Below are 25,895 nucleotides of genomic sequence, written 5' to 3'. Positions count from 1 at the left end.
ACGGTCTGTCCTTGTTACAATGGTGCACTAATATTTCCATGAAACATATCTAACAATTTGAGTTTATTGTATGATGGATACAGTAGCTGCATTTTAAAGTCCAAGGGGTATATTTACTAAAGTACAGATTTATAGAAGTGGAGATGTTGCCCATAGCAACCAATCAGATTTTAGCTATTATCTTCTACAAGGTGCTAGATAAATGTAGAATCTGCTTGGTTGCTATGGGCAACATCTCCACTTCTATAAACCAGCACTTTAGTATATATACCCCCAAGCTTTTTAGTACAGATCAATTTCCTATTGTAACAGAAATGACCACAGCAAGGTCCTTCTTTATTACATTTCAAATCCATTAGAGTTTAATTAATATTTTGCATACTTTTATCTCTGAAATGGTTACAAGGAAGCGTGTTGTCATAATATGTTCAGATAACGAGCTTCGTCTGCATTGTTTTCCGTACAGTATGGAGATGAGCAGAAGCTGACATGTTTTTTGTCTCTTTAGCAGCAATCATTGGGTTCCCTAGACAGTAAAGCCGTTAGTGACACCCAGAACCCTTCCCGTGTTACTGTAAATTCTGCACTGTTATAGCTTTGGAATATTGTAACATAAATTGGAGACAATCTGTTTACTCTGCAATATTAACCCTTCCTCATACTGTATGTACATTTCAAAATAGCTTTTTCTTTTAATATAATATTCATATAGTATACCTTCTGATGCAGGAAGACATTTTCACAGTCTTTCAAAAAATACCTTAAAAAGGTTTTAATTTAATAAAGCTAGCTAAGTTACAGTATCTGCCTCTCCCAACCTAGACCGCAGAACGTGTCACTGGCAAAGTTTCAACTAAGGAAGGATTTCCAAACCTTTCCCTCTCGCTGCAACCTTATGCTTATTGGAAACAATCCAGATCACGATGCCTGTGTCCAATCATTTTTACTCTAGTAAAAGGCTGTAATACAGGTGTATTACTGGTCACTGGCAGGCTTTGAGTCCAGATACATATGGTGATTCTTGGGGTCTACAGATGCATTCTTGCTGCAGGGGCATAAATGAGTCCATGAAATCTGGAGCGGGGAGCCCTGAGAGGATCAACAGAGACTTGTTCCATAATGTAAAGGTTGGACAAACAGGCAGCATGAATGAGATTTCAAAGGTGTGCAGGTGAAGGGAGTTAGCTGGGTCATAGAAAGAGAGCGTATTATTGTCATAGTCTAAAAGGACACCCAAGCGTTTTAGTTGTGGATGAACGTCCAACAGAACTTCCTTATTATTGTGCCTAACAAGGAAATTGTTATTACAGCGAGAGAAAACCCAAGAAGAGGTGTTCTTGCCAATCCATTCATTTTTTGGAGCAGACTTATAGGCAATTCCTACAGCGTACCTGAGGAGACAGAGGAGTATAATAATCAGTGCATGTGGAAGACGTGAACAAGTCTATCAAGTTTACAATGGCCTTAAATCTTATATTACTTTACTTGAATATCCAAGTCGTCATACAACATTTACTAAATACATTCCATCCTACCATGGGCTCACATCTGTGTTTCTACCAAGGACTTTTTTATCAACTCATAGGGGCAAATCCTATTAGATGCATGTTGCCGTTGCTATGGCACCACAATTTGTCCCCCCTCTCCCCTAGAGGCCTGATCTCACCCAGACTCATGGATTTTTCTATGCAACCCAAAGGGGCTGTGTACAAAAGTCAACAACTACAGAGGTAATGTAAGTGCGATATATAATGTAGCCATAGGATTGACTCCATAGGGGTTTTTATTTTCATTGCCAGTGGGCATGGTAAATAACTACTCTGTGGATACAGTTGCAGCCAAAGCATAGAGCTGCGCTGCCATGTTCCAGACAACAAAAATCTGTTTTAAATGGTTTGGTGCAAACACAGAAAAAAGGCTTGAAGATAAAGCAAAGAAAACCAGAGAATACAAATCATTACATTTATGTTGCATGATGGTGTTAATCACTTTTTACTTTTTTGTTGTAACAGACAGAAATATAGGAAACATGGAAGTAACTTTGCAGGACCCATATAAACACCTAACACACAGACACAGGTCCCATGGCAGATGCTACCATGGGGTGCCACTGATAGGAATCTTCCCTAAAAAAGTATTTAGACGGTCTAACAAAATTGTTTATCACCATTTGTGACATTAATCTTATAAATATCAATTATTATTATCAAGATTGTTTATCTGAAGGTTGGGTAAGGGACTAGACATACAATATGGCCCCATAGTAAGTAAGAATATTGGGGGAATAACCATTTATCTATATAAAAGCATTAATCAGTGAGAAAAGTCTCCTGTGATGATATCTCTTGTTGTACTGTATACAGTATACTGATTTAGACCAGCTAAGATAACTAGGCTATAGACAATGCCAACAGAAAACTAGTGAAAAGTGGCAATTCATTGAGAAAGACTGAGCCACAATGAGAAGAGCTGCAGCCATGCCTGGATTACATGTTCCGTCACACAAAGCTGATTATGATGCATTGCCTCCCGTTATCTTGTTAATGGATGCAAAGCACTATGTCAAGTTATGAAATATGATCATGTATTTCTTTATGCTGGCACCCACTTCTCATATACAAATACTGTACATGTAAAGTAGAATAAAAAGTACAAACTATTGGTGCCATCCTGAGATAAACATTATTAAATTGGATGGCATTATGAATTAAGGGGAAGCCTTCCACCCTGTCAGTTATGCAGCCCTAGGTACAGCCTTTCCGCCGTCCCAACAAGTGTGCGCTTGTCTGCTATATACTATCCTTATAATATTTATGAGAACTGTAATTTCCCCAGATGGATCTGATGGTCTGCTACTGGTGCCCGGACGTGGGCTATCTGCTGGATAACTGCGTGGTGCACGTGTATCAACAATAACGCGTTTCAGCCTAATGCCTTTTTCAAGTTGATATTTGCTAGTCTCAATATGGTATATAACCATGGATCCTCCAATCAGATCCTCGGTGGGTGTGTCCATCTGACTCTCCTCATTAGGATAATGTCTATAGTGGGTACACTGGTTGTCATTCGAAGTGATATTTCTTACATGGCATGGATATGGTTCCTCAGTGTGCCTCATTACATGCACATCTATTGAGGCACACTGGTGGCCTACCATTGGTGGCCTACGGAAAGAGGCACCCTAAAGGAGCTCTCTTATTCATCCACTAGAGCCACTGCTCAGGAACTTTAATCCTCACTGCATTGTACCATATTTGGATACTGTTCTAAATATTGAACATTTTAATATATATACAGGAGTATCAACAACTCCTTGAAATACATAAGATTTATTTTAATAAATACCATTATTACATAACTATCTGACATTCTTGTATTCACTTCTGCATTACTGGACATAAACTTCTCTATAGGTCAATAGACTAGGTTAGCGCTGGACACTACTATTTAACCCAAGCAATAAACTAAACTAACAGTACCCAAGTTAATGACAGCTGGCACCACCCATGCCCCCCCCCCCAACAAAAAAAAAAATCACCAGTAAAAATACAGTATTAAATACTTTGCACCCAACCATTAATAGAAGTTAAGAAAAGAGCCATTATTATCACACCCCATCAGAAGAATTGCACATTTTTCTATATAAGAGCCAATCAATTAATTAATACAGGTTAATATACAGTATACCTTTGGGAAGAGTCATCCAGCTGTTATATACAAAGACCCCAGTTCTTATTACTCATGGGGAGTTACCATTCTGTCGAAATACAAAATTTGCAACAACTTGGATTTAAGTCTTCCTACTGTACAAAAGGTTGGGTAGAGGTTGTCCAAAGTATAAAAACTGCTTTTTTTGCTTAATAAGGGGATGTTGATAATTAGTAGAATGATGACCCTTCCCTGCAAACCCAATGTCCGTCCATCAAAAATTAAAACAGACCATGGCCAATGGTTCTTTCTTAACATGTAATACAAATGTGAAGTTGATAAATAACAAATCTTTATCTCAAAATGTTCTAATCTTTCCACTTTCCAAAATATAATTAAAAAAAGTTGCTTTAGAAAGTTAACATTACAGGCAATACCCCAACAACCATGTGCTTCTCCATCTTTGTGAGATGAAAGCTCTATTAATGGTTTTACAATGAACTTCCTCTAAAATGGTGGGATGCAGAGATTTCATGGTGCCTTCATAATCATTTTGTAGTTCACATGAGGAACCCAACTCTAGACTGTACAGGTTGGCCTTAATTAAACTTCTCCTATTCACAGGTGTCTGTACCTTGATCTAACAATCAGAATGTCACCAAATGTGGTAGGGGGACTAATTATAGAAGCAGAATTCCGCAGGAAAAACATTTTGTGCAACAAGTTGCTGATAGGGGCAATGCCCTGTACAATGTGAAAACAGCATAAACATTGACAAAGAGATGTTTTTAGCTGAGTTATCCTTAGTGTAACATAATAAAGGTAATCAATGGTTTATTACAGTTTCGTCTAGTTAATAATTTGTCCATTTTCACGCTGTTGTCACATAGTACAGCGCCATGCTCCCATGTTGGTTACGTTTGGCTTTACATTTTATTACTATCTGTTTGCTCCCACAAACCAGGAGATTAACATTCCAACCAGCCAAATGATTGGCATGGTGGTCGTTCCGTGTATACTAGCATTGGATAACATTAAGAAAAATATGTCAAAAACAACAAATACCCCCCTTTCCCAAAAATAACAAACTCAAAACATAATATATAAAAAGAGCATGTCGTGCTGATCACCTATGTATGAACTATCTTTCAAAGCATGTACATGTCCTATATGCCACAATAACAAAGGTTACATAACATTATTAATACACAGTGTTTTTGACCTCAGCTTTGCCAAAAGCAAAACTGTTAATGTTAAGAGCATATACTGCATTTCTCTAACCTGTCACCAGCAAGAGGTAAACACTTCACTGATGTATCTCTGTCTAATGCAAAACAATGTTAAAAATTTATTAACTGCACAGTCTCAGTAGAAAGGGATTATGGGTAATAGCAATGAGCAAAGATTTTGCTTGTGGGTTTTTTATTAACTCGGCAAAACAGATTTCCTTCACACTAGAACCTAAACATTATGAACACCTCTGCAGCATGGAATGGGATTTTGTTACGCTTAGAGAGCCTGAAGTGCTATGTACCTTATTAAAAATGAATGTCTGAGGACTACACGCTGCATGTTAAACAGACTGTGTGTGAGATGTATAAAAAGAGTTGACAGCATCATTATAATAGAAGTTGTCAGGAACCAACTGACCACGTAGTGTGGAACTAGGGAGAGCTTGGGACGATAGGCAGAGTGCAGGAATCACACAGGGCCATTCAAAGTTATTGTAACAGACTTAGACATGTGTAATTTGAATTAGAGTGAGAAAAAAAATACTTTGCACCAGGAGAAAATTTGGTCATTATGGACATTTGCTGTCAGCTCCTTACTTGAACAGGTACAGTAAAATTAGAAACCTATATTAATTGATCAGTAGCGTATTTATAAAGGGTGTAGTCCGGCATCGGCGCTGCAGAAATCACCGGGAAAATGGTGCAGCCTCCATTTTCCCAGAGATTGCTCAGAGAATAATCACCGGGAACATGATGCCCACGCCGTGCGCATTTACCACTATCTACTCAAAACTGTGCAAGGGGAGAGGATGGGGCCTGCACCGATACTGCACACAAGCCCCCTCCTCTCTTAAACCAGCCCTTTAATAGATTACACAAATATTTATTAACATAAAACTGCATCCTGCATATTTGCCTATTTTTTAAAGTATTTCAGAGAGATTGTAAAAGCAACACCTATGAGCGCGGCGGTAAAGTGGGCGTGTACTGCTACATCTGAGAGGCGTTATTACATCCAAAGGTAAAAGTAAAGTAAAGGTAATTACATCCAAATGTAAAAGACCCCCAAAGCAGTTAGTAAGATCTATTTGTTGATGAAAACACATTCCGAAAATGCATGTAGCCATAGGGAACATTGTACCTTATAACCAATGCAGAAAAATTATACTAATGATCCCATTTGAATGTACAGATGTGTCCACATACATCTAGCCTCCTGGCGCGTTAAACAGCCCTTCTAGTCGCACCATGCTGTGGCGTGACTTGGCAGCACAGAGCGTCTTTTCGTGTGTCTTTTGTACATTCAAATGCGTCTTTTTCGCACAGCGATATGAAAAGATAGCACAAGCAGCTTCTGCTGATTAAAATGATATGCAGCATGCCTATGTTCTCTGCGCGTCTGCGGGTGTATCTGCATGTGAAATGCTACATTACAGTGTCAGCGGCTGCAACACTGTAATGTAGCGTTTAGCATGCAGATACACCCACAGGCACACACAGAACATAGGCATGCTGCATATCATTTTAATCAGCAGAAGCTGCTTGTGCTATCTATTCACATCGCTGTGTGAATAAGATGCAACTGAAGGTAAAAAGTTGCAAAAAAGACGCTCGGTGCTACCAAGTCACGCGGAGCTCCCGAGTTATGTGTGCTGTCACTTGTAGCGCACGGGGGATAGATGTATGTGGACACATCTGTATCTAACCATGGATTAACTACTGGTAATATGGCTACAAAAGTGCTGAGCAATTCAGAAGGGGAGTTTGTTTTGACATTGATGTTGCACTGAATTTTGCTCATTGGAGAAATTTGACTACACGCATAGTGGTTGTTATTAAAGCTACCGAGTCACACTGAGCTCCTGCGTTATATTGGGCGTATCTATAATGGGTGCAGGGTGTGCGGGGCCCCGCACCACACACCCTGTACCCATAGTATTACTTACCTCTCCGGAGTCCCACGTCAGAGCGGGAGGGTCCGGCGCTGTAAAAATGACTGGAAACGCCCCTGCACGTTATGCGTGAATCGACTGGTAGTGCAAGGAGGATAGATGTATGTGGGCACATCTGTATATATCTCTGTTTTTTTTATATTATAGCTTCATAATGGGGGTAATGTGCAATCAGGGAGATTGCTAGACTTCAGGGAGTCTGGAAGCAGAGCCGTAACTAGTGAATTTTCCCGGTGACCTGAGCATACTCTATAGACTCTGGGCGCACTCTAGTGCCCAGAGTCTATAACATCGGCGCTGGCCATGCACAGCTCAGTGCGCTGCCGGCCGCCGGACAGAGAGGAGGGGGCCCGTGTTGGAGACTGCACACGTGCCCCCTCCTCTCTAGAAATGCCCCTGCGCGTTATGCGTGAATCGACTAGTAGCGCACGGAGGATAGATGTATGTGGGCACATATGTATATGTCTCTGTTTTTTTTTATATATTATAGCTTCATAATGGGAGTAAGGTGCAATCAGGGAGATTGCTAGACTTCAGGGAGTCTGGAAGCAGAGCCGTAACTAGAAATTTTGGTGCACTGTGCGAGAGAGAGCATTGGTGCCCCCACCCCCCAAAAAAAGCACACACACAAATTTGGGCACTATAGAAATCATATCCAGTCCATCCTTAATATCGCTATCAAAATTATGTTTATAGTACCCATATCTGAGCTTAATTAATTTGGTGAGAACAGCGGCTCCATATTATGTGATATTTATTTATGTATTATTGTTATTGTGTTAATCTGTCTATGTAGTATAGAATTCTTATTAAATATATTTTGCAAAAAGCCAAAAGTATACACACAAATATATATATTTTATTTGTATTTTCTCTCTGAACACATAATCAGTGTCAGGGACAGGTAGCACAACCCAATTAATCACTTACAGTGAGTGACTCACTCACTAGGAGCGGCATTCCACATAGTACTTTATCCTGCCCCCATCCCATATAGTGCTTCCCCCATCCCACATAGGGCCTGATTCAGAGCCGGACGCTATTTGCGCTCGCTCGTTCAGAAAAAGGGTCCGGCTATTTAAATTGAGCGCTCGCTCTTTGCGGTCTGTTGACGCCTCTATGTCTGAGCGAGCGAACGAAACATGCGCTCGCTATTTTGTAAAGACGCCCCCTGGCCGTTCGCATCCTACGTCATCTCCGCTATTTATTTGATTAATCGAGTACATCGACAGGCATCTGAACTGCTCGCAGTGCTTGTGGTAGGATTTTCCTACCGCAATCATGCGAACAGTTCAGGCTAAGAAACAACCAAGTGACGTGGTCGATGACGCTGCTTTGTTAATTATGCACACCCTTAAAACTCCCGTTTTGACCTTTTGGTACGCCTGCGTTCGGATCACCACTCCCCGTTTTCAAGCACCTTCCCCTGTTACCACCCACAAACGCCTCATCCTGTCACTCAAATTAGCAGGCACTCGCTATTTTGCGAGCGCTCGATTTCTGACCGCAATGACTGGTTGGCGCATGCGCATTACGACCCATACGCATGCGCAGATGTGCAAACATCGCTCGGAGCGAACGAGCGGCCGCTTACGAGCGGCTCTGAATCAGGCCCATAATCCTTTCCCCATCCAACATAGTGCTATCCCCTGCCTACCATTCCACATAGTGCTTTCTCCTGCCCCCATCCCATATAGTGCTTCCCCCATCCTACATAATCCTTTACCCCATCCCACATAGTGCTATCCCCTGCCTCCCATTACACATAGGGTCTCATTCAGACCCGGTCACAAGCGCTGAGCCCTCGCAACTGGGTCGATGTTAAGATCCTGCGCACGCGCGCAGCAGCCGCACTGCGCGTGCGCAAGCCCCGGAGCTAAAGAGAAAGTCTCCTGCTCCGGAGCTCACTACAAAAGGGGCGGCTGTCGATGGTGATCGACAGCTCGCCCCGTTTTGTAGGCGGGGCGGGGGGTGGCTACACAAACGGAGGCGTTCCTGACAGAACGCTTGCCATTTTGTGGGCGGCCGCACTGACATCAGCAGTGATGTCAGAGGGGAGCTTCCTGCTCGATCAGAGCAGGAAGCTCCCTGGGGCTTGCGGCTGCAGAGACCCAACCTTAGGGTCTCGTTGCAAGCCCCGATGGTCAACCTGGTCTGTCGCTAAAGCTGTGGGTGGTAACCCACAGCTTAGCTAGCGACCAGGAGGCCGCACTTGAAAAGGTAAGTGGTCGTCCTCATTCAGAGCGAGCGGACGCTTTTTGCGACGCCTCTGAATGAGGGCCATAGTGCTTTCCTCTGCCTCCATCTCATATAGTGCTTCCCCCATCCTACATAATCCTTTCCCCATCCCACATAGAGCTATCCCCTGCCTCCCATTCCACATAGTGCTTTCCCTGCCCCCCATTCCACATAGTGCTTCCCCCATCCCACATAGTGCTTATCCCATTCCACATAGTGCTTTCCCTGCCCCCCATCCCACATAGTGTTTATCCCATTCCACATAGTGCTTTCCCTGCCCCCCATCCCACATAATGCCCATCTCATTCCACATAGTGCTTTCCCTGCCCCCCATCCCACATAGTGCTTATCCCATTCCACATAGTGCTTTCCCTGCCCCCCATTCGACATAGTGCTTATCCCATTCCACATAGTGCTTCCCTGCCCCCATCCCACATAGTACTTATCCCATCGCATATAGGGCTTTCCCTGCCCCCATTCCACATAGTGTGTATCCCATTCCACATAGTGCTTTACCTGCCCCCCATTCCACATAGTGCTTATCCCATTCCACATAGTGCTTTCCCTGCCCCCCATCCCACATAGTGCTTATCCCATTCCACATAATGCTTTCCCTGCCTCCCATTCCACATAGTGCTTTCCCTGCCCCCCATTCCACATAGTGCTTATCCCATTCCACATAGTGCTTTACCTGCCCCCCATTCCACATAGTGCTTTCCCTGCCCATTCCACATAGTGCTTATCCCATTCCGCATAGTGCTTATCCCATTCCACATAGTGCTTTTCCTGCCCACCATTCCACATAGTGCTTATCCAATTCCACATAGTGCTTTACCTGCCCCACATTCCACACAGTGCTTATCCCATTCCACATAGTGCTTTACCTGCCCCCCATTCCACATAGTGCTTCCCCCATTCCACATAGTGCTTATCCCATTCCACATACTGCTTTACCTGCCCCCCATTCCACATAGTGCTTAACCCATTCCACATAGTGCTTTACCTGCCCCCCATTCCACACAGTGCTTATCCCATTCCACATAGTGCTTTACCTGCCCCCGATTCCACATAGTGCTTATCCCATTCCACATAGTGCTTTCCCTTCCCCCATCCCATAGTGCTTATCCCATTCCACATAGTGCTTTACCTGCCCCCCATCCCACATAGTGCTTATCCCATTCCACATAGTGCTTTCCCTGCCCCCCATTCCACATAGTGCTTATCCCATTCCACATAGTGCTTTCCCTGCTCCCCATTCCACATAGTGCTTATACCATTACACATAGTGCTTATCCCATTACACATAGTGCTTTCCCTGCCCCCCATTACACATAGTGCTTCCCTCACCAAAGTGTTTTCCCATGTCCCCACTCCCACATAATGCTTTTCCCACCTAACATTAATTTCCACAAAGTGCTTTCCTCAATCTCACGTAGTGCTTTCCCTGCCCTCTTTCCGACATAGTGCCCCCCCCCAGTGGTCCTCCCAGGCAGGCTACACACCTTTAACAACACTGGCTGGAAACTGACAGACACCCAGGCCAGGGCTGTCTTCTGGCTCCTCTGAGTCTACTTCTTCCTCCTGTCCTGTCATGTCTGCTGCCGTAGGCTGTATACAGGCTGAGCCCTGGGGTGGGGGCAGGGCTCCTTGATGACTGAAGCAGTTCAGCTTACAGTAGGTCAGAGAACGGAGGAGTCATCATGCAGCTCCACCCCCACCCCAGTGCTCACTCCTCCTGTCCAGTGTCCAGTCCCTGGCATCAGACTGATGTGCTGTATTAACAAGTTATATTTATTTATATATCTTTGATATTTAATTAATTCCTCAACAATGACATAGTGTTTCAGTTGTTTTAATCCAATGCAAATTAAAATAAACAAAACACTTGGACAGCGGTTTGTTATGTACTAACCCACAGTTTAGCCTTGCTGATTGCTCAGAGGTTAGTAGTGGTTACGCCCCATTCGTTCATTGGAGGCTGTCTCTCACTCTCCGTAATGTTTATCAAGATTGCGAAAACATCGGTACAATCGAGTACCATCGCAGCCTCACGCACACTTGCACAAGGTCAGACCTTATTTAGAAATTGCTAACTTCCACGCACACTATGAGACCTCAGGCTGCGTAGTGCATCACAGTGGCTAATTTATGCACACCCATGCAATGGCATTCAAACGCACTGAAACGCCTGCGTTCAGCCGACCACCACCCCGTTACCACCAACAAATGGCACTACCTGTCAATCACTCTGCGATGGGTCTGTGAAGTCTCAATCGCAATGGCTAGTTCGCACATGAACACTGCGATGCGTACGCATGCTCAGTACACAACAATCGGCCAATTGCGTATTTATTAGCAACTGCATTCCTTGCTGAATCAGGCCCTTTATTTCATATATAGAGAGAGATTACGTTGGTTTAAGAAGTATAACACCCATAAAAAAGTGTATTTGTTTTGCTTTGTAGCTGCACTCCCTAAAGAATTTAGGTTCAGCTGATTGTGGGCATTTCTTCATTTTTAATTTTTCTGCAAATATTGCTTAAAGTTGTACAAACTTTTGTTTGACATTGTACGCCCATGGTTGTGAGATGCAAGTGCATGATTTAAAATGCATTTCAGTGATATTTAAAGCATAAACGTGAGTGTAACTACTGTACTTCCAAAAAATTAGGAACCTTGATGCTGGGTTGCAAGCTTAGTATACATGTTTTGATTAAAATATGATAAAACTACATTGCTAGTGTACACTGACCTTTGGGGCTTACGGTACCTGTGCATCTGTGTTCAAATAAGACGCAACTAAGGCACAAATCTGTGTAACCGCAGCTATTCTGCCACCTCTCACCACATTCCATTAGGCTCAATCTGTGACTTTGTACATAGGTTTTACCAATTCCGTTGCATCAAAAGTCTTATCTTACAGTCTCTGAGACTCTGTATGTTGCTACTATGTGACTAATAAGACGCTATATTTAGGAAAGAAGTACACTGCACTACCCGTCAGAGCCCCCCTGCAAACTATAAATTTGCACCCTCCTACAAATATGTTCTTTTGACGTCAATTTGTTTCATATTTACCCCTTATTAACGTTATGCCACACAGTAGTACCCCTTATTAACGTAATACCACACAGTAGTACCCCTTATTAACATTATACCACACAGTAATACCCCTTATTAACATTATACCACACAGTAGTACCCCTTATTAATATTATGCCACACAGTAGTACCCCTTATTAACATAATACCACACAGTAGTACCCCTTATTAATATTATGCCACACAGTAGTACCCCTTATTAACGTAATACCACACAGTAGTACCCCTTATTAACATTATACCACACAGTAGTACCCCTTATTAACGTTATACCACAGTAGTTCCTCTTATTGACGTTATGTCACACAGTAGAGCCCTTTATTCACATTACGTCACACAGTTGAGCTCCTTAATCACGTTATGCCACACAGTACAGTCCTTTATTCACGTTACGCCACACAGTAGAGTCCCTAATACACGTTACGCCACACAGTAGAGTCCCTTATACACGTTACGCCACATAGTAGAGTCCCATATTTACTTTACGTCACACAGTAGAGCCCCTTATTCACGTTACGAGCTGGCAGAGGTATGACGTGGTGAGCCATGATTGGCTCGCCGCAGCTGCTTCTTTGGCTGCCTGTCCACAAGTCGTGATTAACTTGCGCCCAATGCCATGTTCTGCAATGCTGACTCCGCTTAGCTTAGCCTCAAGTGGAGATAAGGCTGAGATGCATACAAACCTGAATACAAAACTGAATCGTGGAGATGAGGCTGAGATGCATACAAAGATGCATACAAACCTGAATCGCTAGTAGTTGCTCGAAGTTGTGTATGCTAAGGTGTGTAAAAGGTGTGTAAAAAATTCCAAGATCATCCACAAAACAGACTTGCGTGCAACTTTAAGTCATACTTGCCAAGTCTCCCTAATACCACATATAGTATAACCGGGATGTAGTCAGGAAGCCGGCGGTAGAAATACCATTCCAGCATTCCAGACAGGCACCTTTATTTTAATATAATTTCGAATTGTTATACTAGCTCCAAAAACAGGAAGCAATCAATAGAATAATTTCAAAACTTAATAGAATTAAGGGTATATTTACTAAAGTGCGGAGAGGAGATATTGCTCATAGCAACCAATCAGATTCTACTTTACATTTATCAAGCACCTTCTAGAAGATAGTAGCTATCATCTGATTGGTTGCTGTGGGCAACATCTCCACCTCTTAAAACCCGCACTTTAGTAAATATACCTCTAGTGTTTGAAAACTTGAACAGGGTACAGAAGCTACAGTACTAAAAATGTTGTCTCAATTTTAGGAATTCTAGTTTGAAATCATTTTGTAATCCAGGGATTTCAGGTTTACCAGGCTCCAGTCTCAGGATCCTGGGATTAATCAGGAATGAGTTAAGGAAAAAATAATTAAATTTAATATTTTTAATTCTTCATAGCAAAATAATAATGCAGTCTTGGCTCTTGCAGTCTGTTTTCCAGTTCTACCTACTATAAATGTGTCCTTATAAATCTAGCCTCAATACATCACTAAGCACAAGATGCCTGGCGCGAGTAAGCCACCAGGTCTCGTGCGACAATGCTTGCACCGGGCATCAGTTTTGACAAAAATAGATCTTAGTCGCAATGCGATTTGACTAGGACGCACCAGTAGTCTGTACTGATTAATTTGATATCTGTGTGCGACTGAGTCTTTATACGAAACAGAATGGAACTTGGCATGAAAAAAAACACGGCCACTGCAGATTCAGAAACTCAATCGCAAACAGATATACAGTACAAGTGTCACATGTCAAATCCATCAGTATAGTCTCCTGGTGCGTCTTAGTAGCATCACATTGCAACTAAGAGGCATTTTTGCAATAAAGATTAAAAAAATACACCTGGCGCTAGCAGATTCATGTGGGACCTGGTGCACGAAAGGGGCTATTTGACTTGACTACAGCAATGATGTATAAGGACACATCTGTAGTTTTCCTTCCTGCTAGATATCTCCCCTCCTGTCCTCTCTGCTAACCTATTCCCCCTCCTATGCTCTCAGCTAACCTGTCCATTGTGCTATCCTTCTCCCTCCCTGCTGCCCATCTGCAAACCTATCCTCTCTGCTATCCATCTGCCCCTCCTATCCTCTCTGCTATCCATCTGCCCCTCCTATCCTCTCTGCTATCCATCTGCCCCTCCTATCCTCTCTGCTATCCATCTGCCCCTCCTATCCTCTCTGCTATCCATCTGCCCCTCCTATCCTCTCTGCTATGCATCTGCCCCTCCTATCCTCTCTGCTATCCAACTCTCCCCTACTATCCTCTCTGCTATCCATCTGCCCCTACTATCCTCTCTGCTATCCAACTCTCCCCTCCTATCCTCTCTGCTATCCATCTGCCCCTCCTATCCTCTCTGCTATCCATCTGCCCCTCCTATCCTCTCTGCTATCCATCTGCCCCTCCAATCCTCTCTGCTATCCATCTAACCCTCCTATCCTCTCTGCTATCCAACTCTCCCCTCCTATCCTCTCTGCTATCCAACTCTCCCCTCCTATCCTCTCTGCTATCCATCTGCCCCTCCTATCCTCTCTGCTATCCAACTCTCCCCTCCTATCCTCTCTGCTATCCATCTGCCCCTCCTATCCTCTCTGCTATCCAACTCTCCCCTCCTATCCTCTCTGCTATCCAACTCTCCCCTCCTATCCTCTCTGCTATCCAACTCTCCCCTCCTATCCTCTCTGCTATCCATCTGTCCCTCCTATCCTCTCTGCTATCCAACTCTCCCCTCCTATCCTCTCTGCTATCCATCTGTCCCTCCTAGCCTCTCTATCCCTCCTGTCCTCCATGCTATCCTTCTCACTCCCTGTCCTTCTTGCTATCCATTTGCCCCTCCTAGCCTCTCTATCCCTCCTATCCTCCATGCTATATCCTTCTCCCTCACTGTCCTTCTTGCTACCCATCTGCCCCTCCTAGCCTCTCTATCCCTCCTGTCCTCCATGCTATCCTGCTCCCTCGCTGTCCTCCTTACTATCCATTTGCCCGTCCTAGCCTCTCTATCCCTCCTGTCCTCCATGCTATCCTGCTCCCTCCCTGTCCTCCTTGCTATCCATTTGCCCCATCTAGCCTCTCTATCCCTCCTGTCCTCCATGCTATCCTGCTCCCTCACTGTCCTTCCTGCTATCCATTTGCCCCTCCTAGCCTCTCTATCCCTCCTGTCCCCCATGCTATCCTGCTCCCTCCCTGTCCTCCTTGCTATCCATTTGCCCCATCTACCCTCTCTATCCCTCCTGTCCTCCATGCTATCCTGCTCCCTCACTGTCCTCCTTGCTACCCATCTGCCCCTCCTAGCCTCTCTATCCCTCCTGTCCCCCATGCTATCCTTCTCCCTCACTGTCCTGCCTGCTATCCATTTGCCCCTCCTAGCCTCTCTATCCCTCCTGTCCCCCATGCTATTCTTCTCCATCACTGTCCTTCCTGCTATCCATTTGCCCTTCCTAGCCTCCTTGCTATATTTAAGAACACTGAATAAAACACATTATTTTATCTAAGCCAATCCACAAATTGAACTCTGTCATCTTGTGATATATTAGACTAATTTGTTTAACTTTTTTATTTATTCAGTTATTTCATTATTTAATTTATATACATTGTACACATACACTATACCCTGGCACCGTTTTTTTGTTTCCCAGTGGATTAAAGGTTATAAGACTGAATAGGATCCACCTAGATTTAGGTATGTACTAAATTGGCAAAAATGAATGTATGGGAGTTTTTATTAAAAAAACCCCATTGATTATAATGTCAGTGTCTTTACAGTATTTGTTTTTTAATGTACTACAAGCCTAGGTGGGCTTTGCAATTCAGGACATACAGGCACTTGCATTTCTACAAACACCAACTTACCTAAACAGTTAAATGCTGCCAAAGCTTGCTGGGACAAGTAGAGTTCCAAGAAAACATTGCTGAAATATTTTAACTATTTATACCCCAACATTCACCAGGCACAGATGTTGCTAGGGGATACGTTTAATATCCCAACAGTGGGCATTCCGGTGGTCACAATACCGACGCCGGAATCCTGACACATAGGAATACTGGCACCGGCATCACGAATGCTGATGGTAAGTAGCAGGGTTGGGGGGAGGGTTAGGATTAGGGTTTAGGCCAGTGTTGGCTAACCTTGACACTCCAGCTGTTGTGGAACTATATATCCCAGCATGCCCTGCCACAGTTTTAGCATGCCCTAACAGCAAAACTGTAGCAGTGCATGCTGGGTTATGTAGTTCCATAACAGCTGGAGTGTCAAGGTTAGCCAACACTGGTTTAGGCACTAAGGGGAGGGTTAGGTACTAAAGGGCAGTTTACGTTTAGGCACCGGGGAGTGAGGGTTATGGTAGGGTTAGGGGTTAGGTACAGTATACTTATCTTCAGCCGTCGGGATGCTAATCTAGTCGGGATGCCTGCGTCAGGATTCTGACCGTCGGGATCCCGAATGTTGGCATCCCGTACCCAACCCATTGCTAGAGCTCTAGTGCATCAGAATAGTGCTATTTTTTTTCTAGGGGAGGATTCATATTTTTGTGGGGTTTCCATTTGGGCGGTGTACTCAAACTCAGGGCCTGATTCAGAGCCGGACGCTATTTGCGCTCGCTCGTTCAGAAAAAGGGGCCGGATATTTAAATAGAGTGCTCGCTCTTTGCGGTCTGTTGATGCCTCTATGTCTGAGCGAGCGAACGAAATATGCGCTCGCTATTTTGTAAAAACGCCCCCTGGCCGTTTGCATCATATGTCAGATTAATCGAGTACATCGAAAGGCGTCTGAACTGCTCGCAGTGCTTGTGGTTGGATTTTCCTACCGCAATCATGCGAACAGTTCAGGCTAAGAGACAACCAAGTGACGTGGCCGATGACGCTGCTTTGTTAATTATGCACACCCTTAAAACGCCCGTTTTGACCGTTTGGCACGCCTGCATTCGGATCTCCACTCCCCGTTTTCAAGCACCTTCCCCTGTTACCACCCACAAACGCCTCATCCTGTCACTCAAATTAGCAGGCACTCGCTATTTTGCGAACACACGATTTCCGACCGCAATGACTGGTTGGCTCATGCGCATTATGACCTATACGCATGCGCAGATGTGCGAACGTCGCTCGGAGCGAACGAGCGGCCGCTTACGAGCGGCTCTGAATTAGGCCCTCAGTCCTCAAGGACCTTAACAGGGCGAGTTTTCAAGGTATCCACAGGAATATTTAGTACCATCTGCAATTCTGTGGTGCAGTGGGCCCCATTCATCAGCAACGGACTGTCGCACTTTCCAGATCCCCAAACGCCAAGGTCAAGACTTTGGTGAAATCAAAAATGTTGGATTGCCCTGATTTGCCAATCTTGACCAAAATATGATCGGGACTGGCAAATGGGAGATTTTTAACATAAAGAATTCTGACGAATCGGCGATCATCTATGGCCGCTGATCGCGTTTTTAACCGGCAGTTCCTGCTGGATCGGGGAATCGGCCATCTGATGTATGGGTGTCATACTATTTTGTAGCAACAATATATGGGCATTTTTACATAAAGTAGGATTTTATATAAAGACTTTTAGATCTACCATCCAATAAGGGAATATACTGGTCTTTTAGAATCCATTAAAAACTAACAGATTGAAGCGCCTCTTTATAGATACTCCAAACCATACAGATGGGTCCACATACATCTAGCCTCCTGGCACGTTAAACAGCCTTCTAGTCGCGCTATGCCGTGGCGTGACTCGGTAGCGCCGAGCATCTTTTTATGCGTCGTTTTACCTTAAAATGCGTCTTATTCACACAACAATGCGAATAGAAAGCACAAGCAGCTTCTGCTGATTAACATGACATGCCTATGTTCTCTGTGCATCTGCAACAACAACAACAACAATAATAATAATAATAATAATATACCTAAAGCACAGGGAGCTACAAAACCTATGAAAACAGACTGAATAGGAAATTTTTATGAATATTTAAAGAGAAAACTGTTGCTAGTAAATACCATATGGCAATAACATTTCTAGGAATAAGAGAAAACTAATGTTTAAAATAAATACTACTACCTTCAATTTAGGCAATTGATAGGCATGACTGGCCCTGGGTATAGGGGACCTAGCTCCAGGGGGAGAGGGGGTGTCAAATATGCCAGACTGTCCATAGTCTGGATGGATGTAGAGATGTGCCTCGCTGACATCTGTGGCCGGCGCTGGGACTGGGCATCAGATCTCAGCACAGATGGAGGAGTCGCTTTTTAAATTTGGTGTTGGCTGCAAGCCAATAGCAGACCAGCAACCAATCAGGAGTGAGCCAATCGTGACGTTGCTTCACCCCCTTGCTCCAACTTTTATTAGCCATCACAAGCAGCACAAAGTCTGTACGATGGTGGAGGGTAGGCATAGAAGAATTCCTCAAGAGGCACAGAAGCCCACTAGAGGTGGCATTAAGAAAACAGAAGACGTCAGGTCAAGCCAGAAGACTCCAGGGCACCTACTGTAAGTCCAGGCGGCAAGTAGGCTCTTGCAAAAGAGCTTAGATTGCCCCCCTTACTGTTATGGTGAAGTGTGGCGAGAGTCAAGTAGCCAGCCAAGTCAAGCCAGTGCCGAGAGGAGTTGGCACATGTCAAACTGAGGAGAGGCCTGTGGAAGAGCCAGCGCAGAGGGTACCCCACTGTGCCCACCAAAATCAGTAGAGCAGGTAAGGTCCCAGTGGGACACCCTTTACTTAACTTCCTAGACCATCAGGGTGTTGGGCATTAGGTCCATGGCACAGTCAGGTGGTAGGAAAGCAGGCATGCTAGAAAGGAGGGGCAGTTGGAGCATCTTGCCTAGGGCACCAAATTGGGCAGAGCTTGCCCTGTTGATAGGACACTATTCTTTGTAGCTGGAGACACTCTCATAACTGCGACAGTCCCATAGGATTGGCAGACAGCAGATAAAAAGGGGACAAACACAGAAGCAGGAAATTATAGCCTGACTTTAATCATGAGTAAACATTGATAAGGTTCTGTGTGATATGATTGTGATATTTTTTGTGGGAAATGATTTGATGTTGCAGTATTTGTGTGATTTCAGGAAGGATCACTTAGGCCTATCAAATACAGATGAAATGCGAATGATCCGCCTTGACTCATGCAAATCAGTTTGAGCAGTCTCTTTTTTGCCCAAAAATGCGTCTTAGTTTCAAACGGATGCATCAAGCCCCTTCATGAGACTGAGTATGATGCACAACGGAACTTGGTATGAAAAAAGCCACGGCCACAGCATCGTAGCACTTTTTATACAGATTCAGACTCAGTCATACACAGAAATACCAGTGTCACATGTCAAATTAAAAAGTGCAGTCTCATTAAGTGGTTTAACGCATCAGACAAAAAAGATGTGAAAATGATGCTTGTCGCAAGCTGAGTGGCATGGGACCTGGCTAGCTGAGAAGGGCTGTATGGCATGACTGCAGGAATAGTGTATGAGGACATCTATGATCATTTTTTATAAGGAGGTAACTTTCAAACTGGATCTCAGAAATAAAATTTACTGTATATATAGAATAAGAAACAAAGGGCGCCTCCTAGTGCAATGAGTCAGTGCAATCTTCAATGTGGGCAAAAATTTTATGACGTGGTCACATACCAATAGGTATGCAAAGTGCAGCTTATCTGATATATAAAAGTATATAGCACTCTAATAACATGCCCACTCCTCCAACACAACCATGACACTCCCACAACAATCTCATTACACTCTTACAACACTTCCATGACACTCCCACAACACAACCATGACACTCCTACAATGCTCCCATGACACCCCTAGAACACTCCCATGACACTCCCACAACACTCCCATGACACTCCTGCAATGCTACCATGACACTCCTAGAACACTTCCGTGACACTCCTACAACACTCCCATGACACTCCTAGAACACTCTCATGACACTCTTACAACACTTCCATGACACTCCCACAACACTCCCATGACACTCCTACAATGCTCCCATGACACTCCTAGAACACTCCCATGACACTCCCACAACACTCCCATGACGCTCCTACAACACTCCCATGACACTCTTACAACACTCCCATGACACTTCTAGAACACTCCCATGACACTCTTACAACACTCCCATGATACTCCTACAAAACTCCCATGACACTCCTACAACGCTCCCATGACACTCCTAGAACACTCCCATGACACTCCCACAACACTCCCATGACACTCTTACAACACTCCCATGATACTCCTACAAAACTCCCATGACACTCCTACAACGCTCCCATGACACTCCTAGAACACTCCCATGACACTCCTAGAACACTCCCATGACACTCCTACAACACTCCTACAATGTTCCCATGACACTCCTAGAACACTTCCAGGACACTCCTACAACGCTCCCATGACACTCCTACAACTCTCCCATGACACTCCTACAACACTCCCATGACACTCCCACAACACTCCCATGACACTCCTAGAACACTTCCATGACACTCTTACAACACTCCCATGACACTCCTAGAATACTCCCATGACACTCTTACAACACTTCCATGACACTCCTACAAAGCTCCCATGACACTCCTAGAACGCTCCCATTACACTCCTAGAACACTCCCATGACACTCCTAGAACACTCCCATGACACTCCTACAATGCTCCCATGACACTCCTACAAAGCTCCCATGACACTCCTAGAACGCTCCCATGACACTCATAGAACACTCCCATGCTACTCCCACAACACTTCTATGACACTCCTACAATGCTCCCCTGACACTCCTACAACACTCCCAAAAGACAGAACAGTTCTACATTTCCCACTCATTTCACGCAAAGTGAGATCCAGCAGAGATCTGTCTGACTCACAGTTGGCTGGAGATACACAAAAATGCATACATTTGCTTCTGCACAAGCGCTGTGCACTAAACCTCACTATTTGTATCCATGAAAACACATGCGTGTGACTCAGAATCAGCCCCATAATGAGTGACAGATATTATGAGGCCGATTGGTCCCAGAATGCACCCAGCTGCCATTATTGCTTCAGGAAGAAGATGTCCTCCAACATTATAAGGCTACATTGTCTACCGTCACACGAAGTATGACGTATAGCCTTCCTCTGGTTCAGTGCAATTAGGGTTTCTGAAGGGATGAACTTGGACCTTTTTACAATTTGACGTAAAAATGAAGGTTTATGAAAGGTTACACAGGATATCTTTTTTACATACTAATTATGTATCAGTGAATATGACTCTTGTACTGTGTACAGTCATTAGGTCATGTTACTCCATTGCATACTATGATTAGGTATTATAAGTATGACTTGGACTCTGGACCAATGATGCCATGCTGATTACTCACCATGTAGAATTGCCTACAGCTACTTCCCAGTAATGGCATCCACTGTCAATAAAGACATTCCCAGTTGCCCCATAGCATCCTGTTCCGCTGAAGCGCTCAGGCGTGTGACTCTTCTTCAGGGAGCTGTCTTCCTTTTCCATTTGCATTCCATCATTGGAAATCTTTAGCTTTTTGTGTGCAAATTTAGGGTCAAGTTTAAATGGCTGACCTAGAGTTAGAAGTAACACATATACATGTTAATATGATGAAATTCAAACTGAACTATCTGCATTTGTCCTGAAAAATTTTTTTTTAAAAAGAAAAAATTATAATAACCGGACTATAAAAGTATGTCTACACATTTCATAAGGGGGCTGTGATCAGAGTTAACCAATCACATCCAAACTTTTGTCAAAGATACATCAGTCAGCAATGAAAGTGATCAACTCCAAATAAAGGACAGCTGTTTCTGTAGGATTTCCTTGCTGCACCTTCCTTCTTTGCACCCTACTGGGATTGTTATGGTCCAAGATCTCTTTGTTGAAAGATACCAATCAGACGAGGGGTATGCAAGATTTTCAAAGACAATATATGCACCATGGAACACTACAATGAGGACTATTATCAATAAGTTGAGAAAATGTGTCACAACAAGAACATTGGCAATCAGAATATTCCTCCAAAGTTAATGATATAATAAGGAGATAACTCATCAGGGAAGCTATCAAAAGGCCTACAGCAATATGAATGCATATCAGTATTTCTGCAGAAGCTGGTCATTCCCATGATGTGACAACAATCTTCTGCATTTTGTACATGTCTGGGCTATGGGATATGTAGCAAGACGAAAGCCATTTTTCAAAATTTAAAAACAACTAATACCCTTTTCAGACATACCGAGAATACCGAGGGTTGCCACGTATGTCTGAAAGGTACCGACCCGGCAACACGATCCCGGGTGGCCGATCCTTCAATCAACCAGGGAATTTCCCAGGAATTAAGTCCCGGGAAATTACCCTGCTTACGTCTGAATGGTGCTACCCGGGAGTAGTACTCCCGGGCTGCACCAGGCAGCTTTTACATTGAGTTGGTAGCGCAGAGCGTCCTATAGGACACTCCGCGCTGCCGCTCACCACCCCCCATGCCGGTGGCTGTGTCGATGTAGATCGAGTCAGCGACACAGGACCCCAGCCAGATGCCGGTACACCCGCCTACACTGGAGACCGCCGACTGGTCTCAGCCATAGCGGGCCACCCGCACTCCCGCTGGACCACCAGGGCAATTAAAGAAATAAAACAAATAATTTAATAATAAAATGTAAAAAAAAATGCTGCATTTGGATTGGCCGGCTGCCGGCAGCACTTTGATTACATCGATGACATAACTCAGCGGCAGCCGGAGAGGGGATAGGCTAGGAAGGGCAGGTAATATTAAAAACTAAAAAACCCTGCTCTTGTCTGAAAGCGGTCTACCTGGGAATTTCCCAGGTAGACGCTGTAGTGTTGGGGTCTTGACCAAATACCCGGGAATTTGCACAGGAAAAATTCCCGGGTCTGAGCATGAAATTTCCAGGGTCGTATGTCTGAAAGGGGTATAAGAAGTTTGCGGAAAAAATACATTCACACACCCCAAACCATGTGGCAAAATATCTTGTGGTCTGATGAGGCCAAGGTTGAACTGTTGGTCTTAATTCTAAAAATGTTGTCAGGATTGGGAAATAATAAATAGTTATAAATATCTAGATATTTTGGCACAAAACTTACTGGCCTTTGTCAGAAATGATGAATAGACCAGTGAGTCAGAGCTCAATCACATTGAAAACCTGTAGAATGACCTAGAGGGCTGTGCACAAGAGATCCTCTCAACGTATGATGAACACTGTACTCTCCTGTCTAGAAGATTGGGATGAAATTGCAAAGTCCAGGTGAACAAGGTTGATAGACACTTACTCAAAAGGACTCACTGCTATAATAAAAGCTATGGGTGCTAAGTATTACGTAGGCTGTGCACACATAGATGTATGTATATTTGCACATGTCACTGGTTTTGCACCCGCTCTTTCTCTAGATTTAATAAAGTAGCACCCACCACAGAAGTTTTGAGGAAACCTACCTATCCGGCGAGTGAGTTTCACACTCGTAATCATCCAAATTCAGATCTAACTTCACAAGCTCTTAAGGTACAGTACCGTACAGTACAGCTGCTGCCATCCAGAGGTGGTGTTAAGATTAGAAAAGCAAAGCTATTGCGGACCTGCTCCTCCCCCATTGCGAGCTATGTGGGCTGCAGGGACATGAGTAGTGAAACAAAAAGGTAGAGATAGCTGTGATGTCACTGCACGATTCAGCTTAATATGTACAGAGAAACAAAAATCATGCTCTCTTTCCAGGAGCAGCTGTATCACTCTCCAATAATAAATAATAAACCTGTCTTTGGTGACTGGCATTTCTGTGCATCTGTTGGTGATGTAGTACGGTTGGAACAAGAGGAGATAGCAGAAGGCAGAGACTACAAAACATGAACTAGGCACTGTATAAATCTTATAACAGCAAAGCTGCAGCCTGCTGGCAACCATAACTGTCCTTCGCCATTTATCATCGTGTCCTTCTTCTGCCGGGTCTACAGGAGGTTCTTGGTTTTGTGTTGCTCAATTACAGCTGTGACTGGTGAACTGTAAAGTGAGAGGACGGGATACTGCTACAGTAATTAGTGTGCACTATCCTTCACCCTGCTCAGACCGAGCACATTTTAATTCATCAAAGAACCTTTAGGTGTGAAAAGAACACACAGGGCCTGATTCAGAGGTGCAGGTTATTGCAGACGCAACTGCGTCTATTGCTGCAGTGTGTCTGCACCTTTATGCTAATGCTGCAGCCAATGCCACCAGCTGCGGCGCTATTCCACCACTGTGCGCATTAAGACGCACCATCAATCGCACCAGCCCTATGGAGGTGCCGATTATCTGTATGAACATGGCCGCCAGGGTCACTGCAACTGCGGCAAAAGATGCAGTCGCTTACAACACCACACCCACATCTGGCTAGCCACCCCTGTTACCACCCAGGTATGCCCACTGACATTGCTTCTCTCTGCGATTGTTCTGCGGCTCCCGGTGGTAACCATTCGGATGCATGTGCAGACTGAGAACATTATCCGTTTGCGTGCGACATCGACGGTGTCCCCACCACTGAATCACGTCTATAGGCTACTTCAGTACGGAATTACCTGATGTAATAAACAACTCATATAAAAAGACTTCTCACTTAGTGGGCATTTTGTGCTTATGGTTCCGTTACAGAGGTAAAACAGATTTGTCCCTTATATTCTATATTTTGTTGCTACAATACATTCCTATCTGTACAAAGACATTTAACAGTCAGATGGCACCTGTTGCATTCACCATCTGCATTGCATTCTAGAGTTGTCGGTGAAGTTGGTAGAAATGTTGTGACTCCAGCTTCAAAATAAAGACGTGTAATATTATATAACTATCAGTGATAACGTTAACACTTGTGCAGATGCCTGGGACTCATCAAACAACCATTACAAACAGTTAATTATATGCAAAAGAAATTATGATTTACATGTTAACTGCACATTTCTATCATTCGCTTTAGTTTTTAAACATACATATACTGTAGTTAATATATGATATTCCAGGATAGAATATATATTTTTCTCTCTATATGACAACTTACTATACCTGTGCTGAGACCACCGTTTCTCTACTACTAAGTCCTACATTCCCTAGTGCAAGCTGGAGTATCAAGTAATATAAGGAAGATGCAAAGACAAGGAAAGACCAGGTAAAAGTGTGTACTTATCATTTTTATTTGGTCATTTTGACTTCATTGTGTGTATTCACATTTTTATAAGATACTACACCAGAGGGCGCCGTGTTCCTTCTTTTCAGGGAAATCATTAAGTACAAAGTGGGTCACTCAGAAGATTGCTGCCACCCTAAAATCACTAAGTGAGTGTTTTTACTGACTGGTACCTATTCATATTTATTGAACTTCAGTATTTTGAACTTTTCCAATGTTCTAGTTCTCTATCACAACCGTTTGTAATTAGAACTACATTTAATACCTAAATAAAAAGAAACAAACTTGTCATTCAACAGTGTTTCACTCCTTATGCAGCAGTGTGAGGAAGACTTCTCCCCTATACAGCAGGTGTTCTGACCAGGTATTTGCTGACAGATTGGTAATTTAAGATTCAATGCTGGGAGCCAACAAAACCTCCTTTGCATGATACCCCCACCTGACCTACCTCCCCCACTCCTCACCTCTCATAAGAGCAACTGCCTCTGACTGGTTCAAGAGTTGTGGCTGGAAAACAATGGTGATGTCTATAATTTTGTGGTGATCATCAAATTTGTCTTTCTACCCCAAGGCATGGTCTTACAAT

General features: G+C 43.8%; 1 protein-coding gene across 1 annotated transcript in view; it reads right to left on the bottom strand.

Annotated features, from left to right (window-relative positions):
* Positions 1–266: 266 nt before the first annotated feature.
* MID2 (midline 2) overlaps positions 267–25,895 on the bottom strand; it is a 348,031-nt gene continuing 322,402 nt past the window's right edge. The window contains exons 9-10 of the mRNA XM_088444211.1: positions 21,507–21,714; positions 267–1,391 (exon numbers count right to left, since the gene is read on the bottom strand). Of these exons, the coding sequence (XP_088300337.1) occupies positions 983–1,391; positions 21,507–21,714 (617 nt within the window). The 3' untranslated portion in view covers positions 267–982. The remainder of the gene's footprint in view (positions 1,392–21,506; positions 21,715–25,895) is intronic.

Source organism: Taudactylus pleione, unplaced genomic scaffold (assembly GCF_031769625.1).
Source record: "Taudactylus pleione unplaced genomic scaffold, aTauple2 ptg000352l, whole genome shotgun sequence".
Lineage (NCBI taxonomy): Eukaryota > Metazoa > Chordata > Amphibia > Anura > Myobatrachidae > Taudactylus > Taudactylus pleione.
This window is presented reverse-complemented; position numbering and strand designations above follow the sequence as displayed.